Below are 19,389 nucleotides of genomic sequence, written 5' to 3'. Positions count from 1 at the left end.
AAAAAGCACATCACAGCTTGCCAGTGAGCCATCATTACTCCGAAGAGAAGCTGGTATGATTCATTGGAGATAGAGAACTTACTTATCCTCCCAGCTGACAAAAAAGACTTCAGATAGAGAAAGTAGAATTCAAGAATTACAAGAATATTTTCCTTAGAATCACAGCGTTGGAAGGAACAACTAAAGGTCATCTAGTCCGACTCTCCTGCAATCAACAGGGACATACGCAGGCAGATCAGGTTGCCCAGGGCCTGGTCCAGCCTGACCCTGAATGTCTACAGGGATGGGGCATCCACCACATCTCTGGGCAACTTGTGCCAGTGCCTCACCACCCTCACTCTACAACTTCTTCCTTAGATCCAATCTAAACCTTCCCTCCTCTTTAAGCTTGAAGCCATTTCCCCTTGTCCTACCCCAACAGACACTGCTAAAAAGTCTGTCCCCTCCTTTCCTGTTGCTTCCCTTTAGATACTGACAGGCTCAGCTCTCCCCACAGCCTTCTCTTCTCCATGCTGCACAGCCCCAGCTCTCGGCCTGTCCTCGTATGGAGGTGTTCCATCCCTTAGAGCATTTTTGTGGCCCTCCTCTGGACGCGCTCCAACAGCTCAGTGATTGCACAGTGCTGGCTCATGTCCAGCAGCCACCCACCAGTATCTCCAGGACCTTTTTGGCAGGGCTGCTCTCAATCCTTTCATCCCCCAGACTGTATTGGTAATGAGGGTTGCCTCAACCCAGGTGCACACCTTGCACTTGGCTTTGTTGAACCCCATGAGGTTCTCCTGGGCCCACTGCTCAGCCTGTCTGGGTCCTTCTGGATGGCATCCCATCCCTTGGGCTGTCACCTCACCACACAGCTTGGCATCATTCTTGCACTCCCCACCCTTGAAAGGGCCTGCTGTTAAGCATCAGAGCTCAGAAATGTGTCCTCCTGCTTGGTGGAAGATGAAAGGCAAACTGAATGCTTGCTACAAGAAAAAGGAGAACACTGCCCATGGATGCAAAACTATATGATACAGGTGTGTGTTGGACACATTTCAGAGATTCAGAAGAACAGTGGAGAGGCTTTCAGGCATGTAACAGATAACTTCAAAATGGAATAAAGCAAATGAAGAGCAGATTAATTCAAATCCTTCATTCAGATTCATCTCCAACCTAACAATCAATTACGGGGCTCTCAAGATTAAGAAAGCTTTCTGTACAGCCATTTAATCCTACTTTAAACAAACAAACAAACAAAAAATTAAAATCAAACAAACTAAAAGGAAAGCTTCACAAACTTCATTATCAACACTCTCAGACCCACGACAAAGTAAGGAATCAGCATTATTTGTATCCCGTATTCAGTCTCCTTTAATAACACATTACAAAACTATACCAGATGCCTATACTTTGAAATGGAAATAGTTGCAATTGTATAATTGGGTATTTTTAAGTACCTTTTAGCACTTTAAATTAAAAAATAATAATAAATTACACTGTTGTAAGAAACAGAAATATTAATCGCAAGGGACCTCTGAAGATGCTTAGTACAACACCTGCTTCCAAGTCCTCTGCTGCCAACGCTATGTCAGGTGAATCACACTGTTGCCAAGGCTAGCCCTGAAAATCTCCAAAGATGGAAAATTTAGCAACTCTCTCTTAAAGTCCTCAACCAGTAAAAATTACATCAGAATCCCAACAGGAAGACTAAATCAGCAGAGACAATACAAAGCTCTGGAAATTATTAAGAAAACCCATGCAAAATACAACCCTTGTTTCCTAGTTTGGGAAAATGCGATTCCCATTCACATCTTATTCCTGATCAAGTTTCCAAACTCTGTATTAGAGCATCTGGTAATACACAGCTCTACACAATAGTGCAATACTGTCATTAGAAAAAGAATGCACTGAGTGTTGAAGTTTTAGGAATGCACTTTTGTTCTTATTAAAACAAAACAAAACAAAAAAAGAACTAAACAGTTCAAAGCAACAGGCAAGTAACAATAGCTAAATGTAACAAAATAATGGCATTCATGGTCCTCCCTTTTTTGGGATCTGGAAACTTCCCAAACGAGTCTAACATTTGAAGAATCAGAATTTCCCAAATACTGGAATCATTAAAAGTGCTCCAACTAAGCACCCAAAGAGCAAGGGACTTGGAAAATTCAACAGTATTTTAAAGAAGGGACTGAAGCCTCAGAAACCTACAAATCCTCATTGCTTACATGCTAAGGCTCAAATCCTGTTTTGTAACCTTTCACAATAGAACTGCAGCTATGAAATACAGCAGAAATATCTGCATGTCTGACCCATTCCGAACCACTGCAATGAGCTTAGACACTGATTACTGATTTTGCTTTTCTGTTTCCCAGCAGCATTATATAGTTTAGTCTTCTTTTACTATGAAAGTGGTGAGGTGCTGGAACAGCTGCCCAGAGAGGTTGTGAATGGCCCATCCCTGGAGGTGTTCAAGGCCAGCCTGGATAGGGCTGTGGGCAGCCTGGTCTGGTATTATATGAAGAGGTTGGTGACCCTGCCTGCAGCAGGGGGTTGGAGCTTCATGATCCTTGAGGTCCTTTCCAACCCAAGCCATTCTATGATTTTACAACTCTATGATTCTCAAGGGCCAAAAAGCTGCAGTTTAAGTGCCTGCAAACATTTTAAGCTATTTGAAACAAAAGCTTCCATAATGCACCTTATGCTTAGTCCGACTTTAAACATCCAGAAAGGTAACAGAAGATTCTCACTTGCTCCTTTCTGTAAGTACTCTTGCAATGTAAGTTTGTTTGTTTCTCCTACCAGTAAGTCTAATTTTTATTTATTTAAAAAAATAAAAAATAAAAATGAAAAAACAAGCACAGAACAGATTAATACCTGGAAGAATTTTCAGCTCTGCCTCCTCGCTGTATTTGGGGGTGCCACCACTTTCGATGACGCAGCGGTAGAATCCTCCATCTGTATCAGTAGTGTTACCAACAAGCAGCGCCCCGCTTGGCAGCTTGAAGACACGCTCGTCCAGGAGGAGGGGCTGCCGGTCCTGCTCCCACCTCACAAACGGCGCGAGGTCAACGTTCACCTCGCAGTTCAGGATTGCACTGTTTCCTTTATAGACAGATGATAGCTCCGGCTGGCTGGTGAACCTGGGAAGACCTGCCAATAGGAAATACAGAAGTTAGAGAAGTGAGAAAAATTACTGAAGGTGACATCCAAGCTTTGAAGCCCAAGTGAAGATTCATCAATATTATTTCTCTTAAAAAAAGAAAAAATTAAGCTGCTTTCCAACTCTGAAAGTCTTAAACGCACTGGGATGTGGTAACAAGGAACAAATGATGCTGTGGAAAAGGTGATTTCATGTATGCCTTCCACTGAAGTTTACAAGCAACATCTTAATTGACCATCTACTGGACTACTTATGAGCTGATCTTTTCCCTTTATATTTTTAGGCTTTTCTATCAAAATTAGCAGTTAATTAAGAATCTAAGCTGAAAAAATATTTTGTACAACTTCACCAATCGTGAACAAGTCAAGATTCACCATGACTTATAATTTAACCAGGCCACGGAAAAAGGCCTTAAGGGCATTAGAGGGCCAAATCTCACTGAAATTCAATGGATAAAAATGATATCTCTTTGAAGATTTCAGTTCCCAGATGCCTTAATTACAGCACCATGAGGTAAAATTGCATTTATTCATAAGAAAATCTTGAGCTTATACACATGAGTAAGGTTGAGGGTCGATTCTCTTCCCAAGACAAAGCTACAGCCGCAGCACCACAGCAGCAGCTCTGTGCACAGAACACCTCCACCCCCACGCCAATCTCCCACACAGGATATCCAGCTGAACCTCCAAAAGGAAAACCTGAGGTCTCCAAAAGGCTCAGCCTTCACTTCAGGTGTCCGTGTGCTGGTAAAGTGGTCAGCATGAGGAGAAGCAGCCACCACAACCGGCTGCAGCCCCTCAGCAGCCTGATTGCAGCAACAGTCCCTAAATCGTTTTTTTGGTTAACTGTACCTCACGCTTAAGATTAATATTGCCAAAGAAACTGCCTGTCAAAAATACTGACATCTTACCTTTCCTTCTCCCTCCCTGCTTCAAGCAGATTTTACGCCTTTTCCTTTCAAGTCACCGTGCTGCACACCCTCAGTGCAGGAGATGGAAAGTGGGACCAAGACACGTGAATTACAGCATCCAAGCACAACCACACGGACCAGGGAAGCTGGTACTAAAACATCTACGCATAGAAAAAATATATTGCCTGGTTCCTCAATGTGAAGGTGAAGAAAATGGACAGGCAAGAGACCTCTCTCTGTTCCCTTCATTCCCTAGAAAAGTAGTTTACAATCTATGGCCTATCAGTTACACACTGCTGCTCAAACCTTACTCTTTCTCCCCTACATTTGTCCATATTCACTAACCTCCGTTGTGGGAGAAACATCTCATGTCAATATTCATGATTTTGCCACCTGAATGAATAGTATTTTTTGCTCAGACAGTAAAACTCTTCGTTATTACCATCCACTTAACTACAAATTTCAATACATACTTTTCATGCAACTTTAGTATCCGTATTTCCCATCGAAAAAATGAATCTGAACCAGACCAAAGGCACTAACTCCAGTGCTCTGCAATCAAAGCCAGCCACACAAGAGATTTATCTGAGATTACTTTTGGAGCAGCCTACATCAAATGTACACAACTGGTGGGATGTGAGGAGAGGATATAATAAAACAGATTTGAGAATATCTGCACAGAGTGCACTGCACTTAAAACATCTGGATCAATTCTGTTTCGGCGTGTATCTGCTCCCTCACACAGATTCACTTCCAAATGTTACACACTTTCTCCCTCTTGGAGAACTCTTTGGAGTCTCCTCCCACAACTTCACTTCTCATTTCTACTCCTCATGTATTTATAAACAACTTCAAGTCCTTTGATCTTGACCTTCTTTTAATATTAATTATTTTGCATCTTTGATATTTGATATTTACCCATCACTCCCTCCCTCTACAGATGAGCAAAAACCTTGGCTTCTTTCAGCTTTCCCTCTGCTCAGTAATGAAGCTACGATCTTTGGTTTCTTCTCCTCATTCCCACAGCCATGCTGACTTTGCTCCTATTAAAGACTCACAATCGTTGCAGTACGCAGGAATCCTCAGAGCAGGGTCAGCTATAAGGACAGAGAGGGTTATTCAGGGATTTTTCCACTGATATTCCACTAATCCTCACAGACAGACACTGCACAACCTCTTGGGCAACTTGTTGTGGAATTGCTCATCTTCACAGTGAAATACTTTCTCCTCAAACTCAGTGCGAAGCTCCTTTGCTTCGAGCGGTATCCACCCCCACACCACCCACAGAACAACAGAGATAACAAATCACAACGTCTATTGTCATTGAGTATTTGATCACAGATATCCAAGTTAATACCACAAAATTCCTTCTGAGTCTGCTGAAATATCTTCCCAATGCATTTAGTTCTCTCTTCCCAATCACTTTAGTTCTCTGCACTTCAGCAGACTGCCATCTCATAATCAACCAATATCAGACTTGTTTTCTCTATAAAATGTCCAATCGCTGTCTCAACTTAATACCAAGGACATGTATTGTATGTACATGTACCGTGCACCTGCATGACTGCACACACTGTGCCCGTTAGCTTCACCACTGTTCATTCTGTTGCATCCTTTCATTCTTCCTATGAGACCATGGAGGCTTCAGCAAGAGTTGCAAGGTTTTCCAAACTTGTCACACTTGCAAACATCATAGACATGTTCTTCATTTTTACACCAAAACATGTGATGGGGATGTTAACCATTACCTTCCCTTCGCCTTCTGTCTGAGGCATCTCTCCATTCTGCAATTTCCCTCTCAATACGAACCATTACATTTTCATAATTATCTCAGATTCTTATCAAATTCAACAGCCACATTTGAATTTCCTTTCTTTTGACCTTTTATAATCTAACAGGCTAGCATATCAAAAGTCTGTACTCCAGCATGCCCATCATATTATGCAGCTCTAAGCCATCAATTGCTTCATCAAGAGACCCAGATGTAAACCACTGTCAAAAGTCACTGTACAGTTTAGCCTTCTTTCCGTTTTCCTCCATCTTAATTAGCCTAGCCTTCAAAATCTCCCTAGAAAGGGCACAGTGTTGGGATCAGACTAATTGGTCTAAGGATCACCTCTTCCCTTTTGGGACACATGTTCTACATCAGTTACTCTTCAAGAAGAATGTACCAGGCCTGAATTCACGCCTCATTAGAAATCTTTACCAACAGACCTGCAAATTAAGCCAATTCTTTCTTACAGAGTGGAAGAGAGATGTGAACCTTCTCATTTTGTCAGAGCTGCTGCCATTTCCTCACCCCGCACAACTAGCACTTGTACAATCCTTACACCAGCAATCTATGGAACACGTTACTGGAAGACAAAAGCCCTGCAATTTCTAACATGAAGTTCAATTACACGTTCTTTTAAATCCCTTATTAGTACTGCTTAGTTTTTGGGCAACTGTCTGTTCTGTTGTGGGCAGGTCCTTTATTGAGGTTAAATAAGCTTTACTTCAGATGGTTTCGTTACTCAGCAGCAATGAACTCACAGTTCATTTTCCAGGTCACTTTAAGCACCTTCATTTGATCATACGTGGTATGGTTTTATGATATATAATTTGAACCTAGGTCATAATTTCGTCTGAAGAGTAATTTTCTCATTCCATCATTATTTGCAATTTGTACTGCCTAGAAGTCTGCGTCGTGTAGGAGGATCCTTTTGCTTTAACCAAAGACAACCACAAAACATATTATAAAATGTTCTAAATATAAGACTTAATTAAATTAACTCTGAGACCTGTTTATAAGTGCAGTAAGAGGACCAGAGTACTGGCATACCTTCTCGTAGCAGCATACTCCCAGAAATACTCTGCTGAAAAGGTTTTCTTTTCCACTTCACATACCAGCCCAGTTCCCTGTAAGCCTGCTTTTCTCCAACATTTATCACAGTTTTCAAATGCATTACACCACGAAAGCTAATTCAGTCTATTTAAATTAGAAACACCTTTAAAACTACTTTTCAAAGTTAAATTTAAAAAAAAAAAAGATACATTTTTCTCATAATGATTTCTAATTCCCAGTCACTTCAATCAACATGACAAAGCAGGATGATCTATTATAATGAAAATTAGTTAGAATTCTGATGAGAAAAGAGCACCCATTCTTCACACACATGTTGCAAGGCATTCATTCAGATGGAGATATTACTCCATCACTTACTGAATGGATGTAATGATAAATGATACTTTGGGGTTCTGATATTAAAGATAATTTTTACATGTTTGTATGTACATTAATCATTTGAAGGCAGCACAAATATATTATGATCGATTTTAGGACGCTGAAGGAGAATATTTCTGACCAAACAGGAATGTGGGTTAATAAATTCAATTTGGGAGGATGATTTTCCACTTGGAATGCTCTCTAAAAACTGGCAGGAGAGCACGTGAGCAATTGTGTGATTCTCACATGCATACAATAGAAATCATAGGTGGTACCACTTCAGATTTGGTGCTAGGACAATGCCAATGGGGGCACGGAGGGGGGAGCAACTCCCGCCCTATTTTCTCCTTCCCTTTTGTCTCTCCCTCACCAAAAGACCAAAGCAACGGTAGGAATGTGAATGAAAAACCTACTTAATGCAAATTCGTTCCATTCAGACTATTCCCAGCCTAAGCATTGCTGAGATTTGTGGCCCATTGTCTTCATCTCTGAAAAAGCAGCGCAGTGCCTGGAAGAGCAATAACTCCCCTGCTCCTGGAAAACACAGATGGCGAAAATTCTGGCTGTAGTCTGCTGCCTTCAGTACAGCCAGTATTTCATCCCCTGTATTTTCCAGAAGAGGAATTCATTACACTGAGCCAGATGCTAATCTGGGTTCAGCAGTCCCTCTGCAACCGCAGACAGTGCCAATCATTTTCAAGAAGACTGAAAGGAAAAAAAGGTCCATAATCAACAGTTCCTCAACTACTTGCTCACTCAACACGCTCCCTAACTTGGGAGTAAATGCTCCCTTTCTTTCTGAATGCTGTCAGCAGTCAGTAAATGTCCAGTTTTATTTAATGTAGGTGCTATTGCCATGGGCACATTTAATCCTCTTTAGAATCCTACTAACCTTTTGGCCTACTAACCAACCTTGCCAAGAAGAAAAAAAGAAGCCTTCTCAAGAACAACTGAAGGCTGCAGAGGAATTCACTTCTGCCCTTCCTGTGGCAGGTTTGTATACCTTTACCACATGGCTGCAAGCCCAGCAGATCAAATCCACAAACGCATTTTCATCCTGTGCTTGAGCTCCTCTATTGCTACTCTACAGACTGGAATTGAACACAGTGCTTTGTGTAAGAATTAAAGAGTTTTAAATAAAACACCTAACTTCACATCTTTATGCAGTTGCACATCTCACAAAGCCTGTTTTCAAACTTCTTTATGGCATCCCCAGTGTTCTCAGCAAGTCTCCCCTGAGCATTTCTACTGTAGTATGGAAAAAGCAAAACAAGGAGCAGCCACAAGTTCTTCCAAAATGCTGCATCTCAAATACCCACCAGGAAAACCTCTGCTGCTCAAAACTCGCTCGACTTTCTCTCACCAAGCCTTACCAGCTTTAGCAGTACCGCCCACAAATCTCACTGCTAACAGCTTGCAAATCACAGTTCTCACGTATTCCACTGCTCTGTTCAGACACAAAGAGACAGAATTAATAAACAAATGACGATTTGTTTTAAGAAATTTTCATTTCTTCTCCCGCTCTCTTTTTCCCTATTTCAAATTTGAACTCATGGCAAATTGATAACTCTGCTACTATTTTGCTTATTAAAAAAGCCTCTTGGGAAACACAAAGATTTTAGCAACAGCAGTAGGTGGAGGAGGACAGCAACATGAGACCCTATTGTTAAAATCGCCACAACATCTGTTATCCTCCAGCAAAGCTGCCGATCTTTAAGATGCCGCATATTTTGTTCGAGCATCAGCTTCACACCCAAACCCTGTTAAAAAATTAATAAGTCCAGCCATCTGTGGACACTTCATTAAATTATCACAGCTCTTTTCTTCCCCTTTGCTTACAGATTATTCAGCATCATTTGTCTGAGTGGCAGAGGTGTGAAACGTTTTAAAATACACTTTTGTTAACAGGAGGCACTCCCTCAATCTCTCTAGCAAATACATCAGGCTTCATAAGTACAAAACATGCGTGGAGAGCAGAAGTCCAACATTACCTGAATTAAGATAAGACTTGATGTTTCTATATGGAATATTCTTAGTATTAGAAACAAAAGAAAAAAGATCTACTGGCTAACCTAAAGCAAGAAGCATGTGGAATAGAAAACAGGAATGAGAAATTTCAGCTCATACTCAGAATACTGTCTGTCAGAGGCAGCCTTGGCAGCATGCTTAACCTGACTGGTACTGACTGTAAAAAGTATGGCTTGACCAGAATTGAATAAGGAGGAGAAAAGGGAGAGAACATCACTACAGATAACAACATAAACACAGGTGCACCTACACACACACGATGTGCATACATCATGCAGTGCTGTGGTATATTAGGTATGTTTTGAACAGGCAGCTGAACTAGAGATCTCCTTAGGTCCCTTCCAGGCTCAGTTACCCTATGATAACACAGCTTGAGAAAACTAGACAGAGAAGGATGTGAAGATGCTACAACAGCCTGGAAAGCTTTTGCCACGCTGTGCAAGGAGGAACAGAACTATACATGTCAAAGCAAACTTCTAGCTTGGAAAGTCAGAGCAAAATGGATCATGTCTGGAGCACAGGGTCTGCTTACATGAATTTCGTCAGGCTGCCATTAAGCCTCTCAGATTTGGATTTGAGCTTTGCCACAAATTAATAAAAATACAAACACCAAGTTTTAAGATAGTGCTTTGACTAGCAAAATGCATCTAAATATTCCAAAAGTGTTTATACAATTGTCCTTTATGTGATAAGTAATATCATTTTGCTAAGTCTGACATAATGAAAGACCAAACTGGAATACAAGAGCATAAGAACATAGCTATGTGGACTGTAGAGAAAACTGTCACTTCACATCACTTCAGTGCATGATGGTACTACAGATCAATTCTGATTTCAAAGCAGAACACTAAGAGTACCATCTGACCTCAGCCCACCACTGGAAACAAGGAAATAAGATCTAACTCCTTAAGACAGTAGAGCAGCTCTTTGCATTCAAACCAGGAGACAATCTCATGTGTCAGCCGACTCCTGCAAGAAAAGCTTGATGAACAGAAATGATACAAAATGCAAGAAGATAATCCTAATGAAATTATTCGACTTGTGACTGACAGCACAATATTGAGCAAGAGACAGGTGAGTGCCTGGGAGTCACTTTATGGTGCTACTTTGCCAAACACATCCTTTGTCAGAAGTCCCGGGGATAATGAAATATTAAAATGGATCAAGAAACGAAGAGCAGACATGATGTACATCCTGATAGCATTTCCACTGGAGCATCAGCTCCCAACAAAACTGGGAGCATATGTCCACTGGGCTCTGCACCTGATGTGATGCTTCAGACTGCAGCTCCAGCAAGAGCAGGAGGGGCACTCTATGAGCAGGTAAGGCTGGCTCCGAGCAGGGATGCGCCCTGCATGTTCACAGTGAAAGGCTGTGAGAATTAAGAAGTTTTGAGCTAGAAGGAAAAAGTCAAACAGGATGCCAGCATCAAGAATCTTCTACTGAGCATGTATTTATTGTTGCTCAACACAGCTGTCCTTTCTGAGTAGTGGAAGTCTGTTCAGCAGCAGGCCACAAACCAGAATGAAGATCAGCCAGCCTCACAGTGCTTAAAAGACTGCTCTGCAACTGCCAACACTGGGAAACATGGAAGTAGACATTGCTAAGGCATAAAAATAAAGAGAGAGTGCACAACCAATGAAATAATTCATTTGATACCATCCTAACAGCAAGGACAATAAAAGCACTGCAGGACTTTAAGGGACCCTAAGACAGTGTATGTAGATTACCACCTCATTTAAGAAACCTCAGGTCCTGAGCAACTGAAGATCTTGAATAAAAACACCACATGCTCGCAATTCTTCTTAAAACAAAATCAATAGTAATAACAAAAGAAGAATAAGATCTGAGTATCGTGGTGAAAGAGAAGATCTTGACAGGTTAAATAATTTCAGATCCAAGCAAGGCTATCAATTACGAAAGCTTATGTGAACAAGCTATTCGAAGAAGATTAACGCACAGATCTGGAGAGAAGATCAGTAAAACTTTTGCAGGCAACTCTGCAGACTGTCAGAGACAGCAGGTGCCTGAAGAAAGACATTTAGAGATAGGAAAAAATCTAAAAATTTCACAGAAAAATACACCGAGTTAACAAATAGCAAAGAAACCCCTCAAAAAGACTGACACACCGAGAGACACGCACAGCAGGAGAAAGAACTTGAATGTAAGCCTTCAGCTGAACAAGAGGATGTCTAGAGATGTGGCAGCAAGGAGAAGGCACACTACAAATATATGTACATAACTAGCAGATTATGTACCAGAACTGTTGATCAGTCACAGGGATCAGGATAAAAACCAAAAAGATGTGGATTATCGCACCACTGAGCCCTGAATCATGGACAGCTGCTAGCAATTAAGCTCATCATATCAGAGAGAATTCTGTAAAGGTCTCTACCTAACAAAGCCTTTCTTGGCTCCATTTTTAATGTACTCAATTTCAGAGAAGTTACAGAAGAGCAGAATGACAGTGTTTCTAATCCAGGAACCTGCAGGTATGAAAGAGGGATGGGCAGCACCCACAAAGAGACCTACACATTGAGAAACATTTCCCCTCGCTGCCTCTGAAGAAAAGGGGAATAATAATGAATGCAAAAAGGGAAGGTGGGTTTGTTTTTCTTTATTTCTAGCATGATCAGGTGAATAATGAGACATGCCCTACATTTTCGGAATGTCACCAACATCTCAGCATCACTGAAATCAGCCAGATACACGGTTCCATGAGTTATTTCTTATTAAGTATCTATTCCTCCATTTTCTTTCATTTTCACTGTCACTAAGCTTCCTTCTGAATTTCTACCATGAAAAAACACACAATTTATCATGTACATGCCTGTCCCATGCTCCTGCCTAGCCATAACTGCCTTTGTCAGCTTTCATTTGGGTAGGTGTGACAGTACAAGCTCTTAACATTTTCCAAATGCAATGCTCAGTTGATCTAAAGTCTGAACAATGCCACCGTAGAAATCCATCACCTTCAGCCTGTCAGAGTAAAGCTGAAATATCTTTTTGAATCCCCTACTTTAAGATACAGTTAGGAAAGAATACAGGCTGCATATGTAACTATCGCTTGCCTGACACTTTGGGATTTGGAGTAAGCAATCTCTGCAGAACTTATTAAATAGAATTACAAAAGGGATTGCTGGTGCTGACACGCAGAACATAAATAAGGGGAAATACACATTTGAGTGAAAATATTAACAAATGAGAAGGCCAATGTAAACAACATCCATCCAACCTTCTCGTTCGGGGTGCTGATGAATCATCAATACGCTCTCCATTTCCACTTCATACAAGCATACAGAATCATTCATCAACAGCTCATCCACTATAAGCCCAAGTGATTTTAGAAGAAGAAAATCTGGGAGTAGAGCTCCCTTCCACAGCACTCATGCTTCCCTAGAGATGAGTTACATTGCCTTCTATATTTTCAAAAGCATAGATCAAGATTAGAATGGGTACTGCAACTCATTATAAATCCAACCTCTTCGCATCAAGATATGTATTGTTTTATAAGTACATTAATATAAAGCCAACTTTGTCCACTAAGCAGTACTAAAGGATACTTTCTTCACTAATTACAAGGCTAATCCTTAACAGCCTGAATTGTCAACTGGTAAACCAATAAAAACTAATCTTCCGGGTTTAAAAGAAATACTGCATTTAAGACAGTGCCTAATTAAGAAAATAATCCTAATAGTCGTAACAAATGACCAGAGGCTTTAAAGGTTCGACACTGACTGGTGTCAGCAGGACAGCCCAAAAGCAAGGATACCCAAGGATACCTCCACCACTTGTGGGCTGGATAGCTGGCAGCAGGAGTTGATGTTTCCCCCATCTGGCCTTCTTCCTCCACCTTCTCATCTAAGGAAAGGATCCGCGATCTCTTCCCTTTTCTGAGCAGACTCAGTTTCATTGCATTCACCATTTCTAGAAAATAAATGCCAGCTTGGCTTTTTTGTCCTGAGTAGTACTATTTAATTGTTATTAAAGAAGAATTCAGAATGAAATAGAAGGTACAACAGCAATCCTTTCTGGCAGAATCTGTCTATAAGATGCAGTTTTGTAAGAACTACCCATCTTGTTTACTCATCCTTGAAAAGAAATGCATTTTTATCTAAGATCGTTTATAGAAGGAAATGGAAAAAAAATGCAGATACTTTTTTCCACATAAAACACAGTTTTGCAAGGAAAATTTATCACCTGTGTCATTTATTGTTGTTAAGTGCTCTTAAGTACTCTCCACTGAAGCGGCTAGCTCTTAGGTTATTTCCAATTCAAAGGGACAGAAAGCTCTTTATGCATGAAGATAAAGGTTCTCCTCCTCCTCTTTTGAGGGAAATATGCAATAATACTGAAGGGAAAAAAACACACCCCCAAGGAGCTGGAAGAAGCAGAGGGTGTGTTCTGCTCAGCTCTGCCTATAGCTTCTCTTGCCCTTCAGGAACGTCACACGTGGCACCCAGCAAAACAACACACGTAAGAGACAGCCTTCACAGCACCAGGCCCAGCGGCCTGCACACCGCCAGGCTCCCAGAGATGCTTGTTGGCCACAGCTGCACCTCCTGTGTCCCATCCAGATGTGGAACGGGTGCAAGAATTCTTTTCCTTCTACACAGTCTTCCTCTTTCACAGCATCTAATTTTACAAAAAAGTCATCTAGATTTCTTGAAGAGAAATTCCTTTTTAACCCAGGGCCAGGCACGGAGGTCTTCCTGAAGTCAAATGGTGCAAACAGCAACAGAAGCACGCTCGTATGCCAGCATCTCCTGGCTCAGAATTCCAGAATTCCTGCAAACCACATTACACTGAGAGCTGCAGCAGTGCCTCATCCAGGCCTCCCTTCATTTCAGTAGCAGTTCCATATGGAAGGCCAGAACTTGATAAATTCAAGGTGCAATCAAACTTTAAAAGGCAAGAAGGAGACAAAAAATGGGAACAATCTCTCAAGTGAAATTCTTCCCCATTATCTGATATACTGACAAGAAGCAAGTCACGTTACTCAAAGGCAACTCCAGAGTTTGTTGTCTCAATTTCTGACAGGTTTGTGTAACGTTACAGACATGTTAGAGAACAGCTACCAGCCTTCTGCTGCTGCTCTTGAGGTCTTCTGCTCACTAATCAGCCTGTGCTTCTTCTAAAAATAATATTAAAATGAAGGTTTGAAAGTGTAATTTCTATGAATATCCAAATGAAAAATAATACATCTAATATAAGGGATACTTAAGTGAGGAGGGATGGAAAAAGAAGGAAAGTCAGAGCCAGGTGATGTTAGTCTCGAGGCAGCACACCAGCACCTTTCACACAAGCAGCTCATTACAACCAAGCAAACTACACACAAAGCTCAAAGCCAAGTACAATCAAGTACAAAGCTAAACGGAAGAAGGGGAATCAAAAAACAAATGGATTCACTTGGGAAAAAAGACAGTAGATGAAATAAATATTTCAGTGAACAGTCTCTGAATGGCCATACAAAACCAATAAATCCTTACGATGAAGCTCTGTCACTGTCACTTCACACCTTTCAGTTCTCTGCATTTCCATTCTCTCAATAAAAGATTTATGAAAGCTTTAACAAAGGAGTAATAAAGAGTGACTGGGGAAGAGAAGATTGCCACGGGAACATTTTTAAGTTAGCATCACCAAATTTTTCACTAAAATATACGGGAATTTATCTTTTCAAGACAAATAACATATACAGTTCTGAAAAAAAAATGGTATTAAAAAACCCAAACAATTGTTTCATAAAAGCTATCGCAACCCTTCACCCTTCTTAAGCCATAACTGACACTTCAGTATCAAAGCCAGATTTGCATTTCAAGAACCAATTAAAAAAGCATACTGTAGTAAGGTACTGATTAAAAAGATCTCGTGGCTTTACATATATTAGCCACTTGCTTTGACTTGCCCTACTTCAAACCCATCGTGGTAACAGCAGCCCCCATAGATGAGATGAGTTATACAACTGCCATCCTGCAAAATCTCCCTCCATCACCCTGATGCTGGTGCTGTCACATTGCACTTCGAAAGGAACAACAAAATAAAAACAAAACAAAACAAGCACTTTTAAAAATAAATCAAGAGTTTCACAAATCCAGTTCAGAGCATGATACTGGCTCTGTTTGCACAGCAAGAGGACGAGAAACCACAAGGGAAAGAAACACAGGCAATGACAATCTCAACCTGCATCTCCTGGAAAGAACCAACTAGAGGAACACAGACTTTGTTGGGAAAAGGGCAAATATATCCTGAAACTGCTGATCATTGAAGAAAACGAACAAGTTTCCTGCTGTTTGCAGGTTTAACAACCAGAGGTTTCCTACCAGAAGTATGGTAGAATGCTAAATAATGTAGTATCCATTTGCAATAGCATAAAATTTCAGATTACATACAAATCATATTGATCAGAGTATTTGTCATGCTGTAATCCTTAGGAAATGATCAACTTCTTTAGGAATCCCAGGGTTGCCACACAAAAGTGTTGATGGTGCACTTGCAAAAGCCTGTAGAGCAAAGGCTTCTCATCTGCTCACACGTATGGAAAAGGTTCCTTAAAAACACATTGTCAAACGCACTGCAAACTTGCCAATCCATGCCACCATCAATTTCCCCACACCGTGACAAGTTTATAGCATTGTGTCACAAACATAAATCGAAGCGAGAAGCCAAGAAAGCAGCTCTCTAACAAAAAGCATTCAGTCACTGTCTAATCACTCCACACAGGGATTCAGTGTGTGTGTTTGGTTGGGTTTCTTCATGCAGAGGTTGACTAAGCACCTCTGTCACCTTGCAGCACCTTGCATCATCAATTCCTGTCGTCACATTGGCAAGAGCGTTGCTTTCCAATGTTCGGTGGTTTTAGACTCATCAAATTATAATGAGAGTCCTTTTAATCACTCAAAAAGTTATGAAAATTTATCAGCCTGTTTGCAGCAGGTGCACTGCAGGTAGATTGCTCAGTATTGTCTCTTAGATGTAAGAGAAAATGCAATTATTTAGGACTAAAAGCTCAAAACACCGTTTATGTGATGCAGTATCACCTGGTTTTACTGATTCTTCTGTGCCCTGGCCTCTCTCACTCATCAGAATTTGTCATTTCCAGGCAGTGAAGTTATTTAATGATTAAGTAGTAGTTAAAATGTGCACAATATTCTCTGTTGAAGAAATTAAGTGCATCACAGCACAACACCAGCACGTACTATCGAAATTCAACATAACACCACTCAATTAAGGAGAAAATGAGCTGCCTCCCACTGTTACCTGAGAGCAAGGAGAGACCTCACCACGCTAACTATCCCCACAGCTAATGCATCTCAAAAGCTTCTAATTACAGCAAAGATGGGGAAACTGTTTAAAACACACTTGATAAAACTGCAAAATTCCAATGAGCTCACTGAAAGCAACATACTGCAGGTAAAGCTAAACATTCCACCCCTCTCTACAGACCTTCAGCAGCCCTTCCCCTTGCCCTAAGAGAACCTAACATGGCCCAGCTCTTGACACTGACCAGGTTTAAAGCTGAGTGGGAGGGCACAAAGCAGCAGAGAAGGAGCATCAACAGCAACGTGGCTAGTACAGAGCAAAAAAACCCTTTTTTGTCCCAAGAAGTTGATCACTCTGCCTATACACGTGTTTAGATCAATGTCAGGGAAGACAAAACTATTCATGGAATAAACATCTGTATTAACTTGGATTAGACAACTGTTTATGGCTTTACAGTATAGATTTTTTTAAAAACAAAACTCACTAGGGTTTATTTTTAATTAGTACAAGGCTTTTAAAGATACCACCCTTTTAGAAACCACCATTGACAGTAGCATTTTCTACAATGACACAGGAACCACGAACTGGAAGTTTCTGTGACACTTTGGACTACCTTCCTTTTTAATGTCATTAAGCCAACCCAATGATCATGTGGGCCAGAAGCATGACACTGAGCCTCCTCCTGTGCAAAGCAGCAGAACTGAACACAAAAACAGCAGTGTAAGAAGGTGGTAATTGCCTGAGATAAGTGTTAGAACTGCTTTTATTGTCCTCACTGCAAAGAACTCAGATATGTATTTCCCATTCAGAGAGACTCTGAAAGTCACTCCTTTAAAGTACAAAAAAAAACCTCACAGTTTTTTATTTGCAACATTCCCCATGTTTCACAAGGCTGCAAGCTAGCTTAATAGAAACAACATCTGAATATAAATGACAATGAGCAGCAGCTCTGGGAGATGCTGCAGCACTAGTCAGGAAGAATTCATTACCTGGAGACATTTATTAAGCAAAGGAAAAAAACTGTTTGAAAGGCTGGCAAACATCATTAGAGAAACAAAAGAATATTGTTTCATGGGCTTTGCTTCCTAGTTACGTTGCCTTAGCTTATCTTTTCTGTTAGTTTTTGAACTCTTACATGTGATTCTAAGTCTCCTCCAGTTATGGTTTACAAAACATTTCTACAATCTGACCCTCCTGAGCCCTGATATAAGCGACAAGAAGCAAATGCCCTTCTGGAAGCACACCACTTTCCCAGTCAAATTCTTAACACCTACCTGCAAAAAAACCAACTGCTTGTCAAATCTATTCACACCTGGTACTCAAGAAACAGAAAAATACAGTCTCCCAGCATCTATGCCTTCTCCTTCAGTCCTCCAGTTCTCTGGGGCTTCCACACCCAGCTTTTAGAAGTTTTCCTAATGTCTTATGGTGCAGAGGGCAGATAAATCTCAGTATGAAAGCCCCCAGAGAAACTAACCTTTAAGGGTATTTATATATGAAGAAAGTAGAAGCCCACTCTTTTAAAAACAAACAGCACAAACCTCATTCTAAGGTGTGGCAAATCTCTATCGTGATTACACATTCCTGACACTACTCTTAATCCATTCACTTTAATTTTTCTCATCTTCAGTATTTCCTAAGAAAGCTGCTTTTACTAATTACATTTAATTTAAGAAATAAAAAGGGGGAGATACATACAGTCCTAATTTCAGTGATAAGAGATGATACTAACTTCTTTCCTTGGAATGTGCTTTCTCTTTACTGCAACAGTATACATCTACATGATCTTTGCTGTACTATAAGAGAAAACCAAATCCTTACCTGCTACCGTGAGCTTTGCTGTTCTGCTTACAATGGTCCCCAGGCTTTCCACAGTTGCCACACACTGATAATATCCTTCATCGGGTTTATTATGCTTGGAATGCACCACACTGTTTATTAATAAAGACCCATCTGGCAGCAACTGGCGACGGTCATCTGAGACCAAGTTTAGAAGAGTCCCATCTTTCTTCCATTCGATCTTCGGAGGAGTTTCACAATAAGCTGAACAGTTCATTATAACAGATGCCCCACGAACTGACAGAATGTCCATCGGCTCCACCAGGAAGTAAAAAGGAGTGAAGGTTCTCACAACAGACCCTGTAAAAAGACATACAAAACAATTTCAGGAGTTAGCCTTCCACATTTTTATTTTTATTTTTACAACATGAAGTACTTTAACATGAGCAGGAGCCATCACTGCTCACAGTGTGGTCTCCTCAGGAACAGGCTGGTCTGCATGACGTTATTTTCTGCTTCGATAACTCACACCCATGAACTCTTGGAAATGAGGTGAAACTCTTCGTGCCAAAGCCATACTGGTTCGCTCACACTGGAATCCACACTTAGCAGGCCCAAGCAACCCATTACACAGAAACCTGCTTCATCAAAACACACAAACCTAATGCAGATGCCTGAATAACCTAATATACAAACAGCATGTAGTTTTACGACTTCTTTCTTGCCTTCCATGGCAGGGATGCCAGGAACAGCAGTGTGGTCATTTCCCTTGTGTAACAAACATTAGGAAACAAGAAGAGTAATTCAGCCCTTGAGAGAAAAAGTCTCCAATTCTGAGCTTAACACATCACGCAAGCGCCATAAAACATATTTTTTTTTTACTTCTATTCTGGCTCAGGATAAACTTGATTACTTTTCCATTTTAAGTATTCCCAAACAGACATCTATAATTAACATCTACTTTCCATTAAAAAGTGAATTTTAATTACTGTATTTGTAGCATGTTTGGTCCAGCAGAAAGCCTACATGTCACAATCACTTGGACTTGTCTTAATTTAATCACTCACA

General features: G+C 40.7%; 1 protein-coding gene across 1 annotated transcript in view; it reads right to left on the bottom strand.

Annotated features, from left to right (window-relative positions):
• The window catches only part of NEO1 (neogenin 1), a 125,333-nt gene extending 106,511 nt beyond the window's left edge, over positions 1-18,822 (bottom strand). Inside the window, exons 1-3 of the mRNA XM_031555202.1 lie at positions 18,789-18,822; positions 18,364-18,681; positions 2,854-3,129 (exon numbers count right to left, since the gene is read on the bottom strand). Of these exons, the coding sequence (XP_031411062.1) occupies positions 2,854-3,129; positions 18,364-18,681; positions 18,789-18,822 (628 nt within the window). The remainder of the gene's footprint in view (positions 1-2,853; positions 3,130-18,363; positions 18,682-18,788) is intronic.
• Positions 18,823-19,389: the final 567 nt, after the last annotated feature.

Source organism: Meleagris gallopavo, chromosome 12, assembly GCF_000146605.3.
Source record: "Meleagris gallopavo isolate NT-WF06-2002-E0010 breed Aviagen turkey brand Nicholas breeding stock chromosome 12, Turkey_5.1, whole genome shotgun sequence".
Classification (NCBI taxonomy): domain Eukaryota; kingdom Metazoa; phylum Chordata; class Aves; order Galliformes; family Phasianidae; genus Meleagris; species Meleagris gallopavo.
This window is presented reverse-complemented; position numbering and strand designations above follow the sequence as displayed.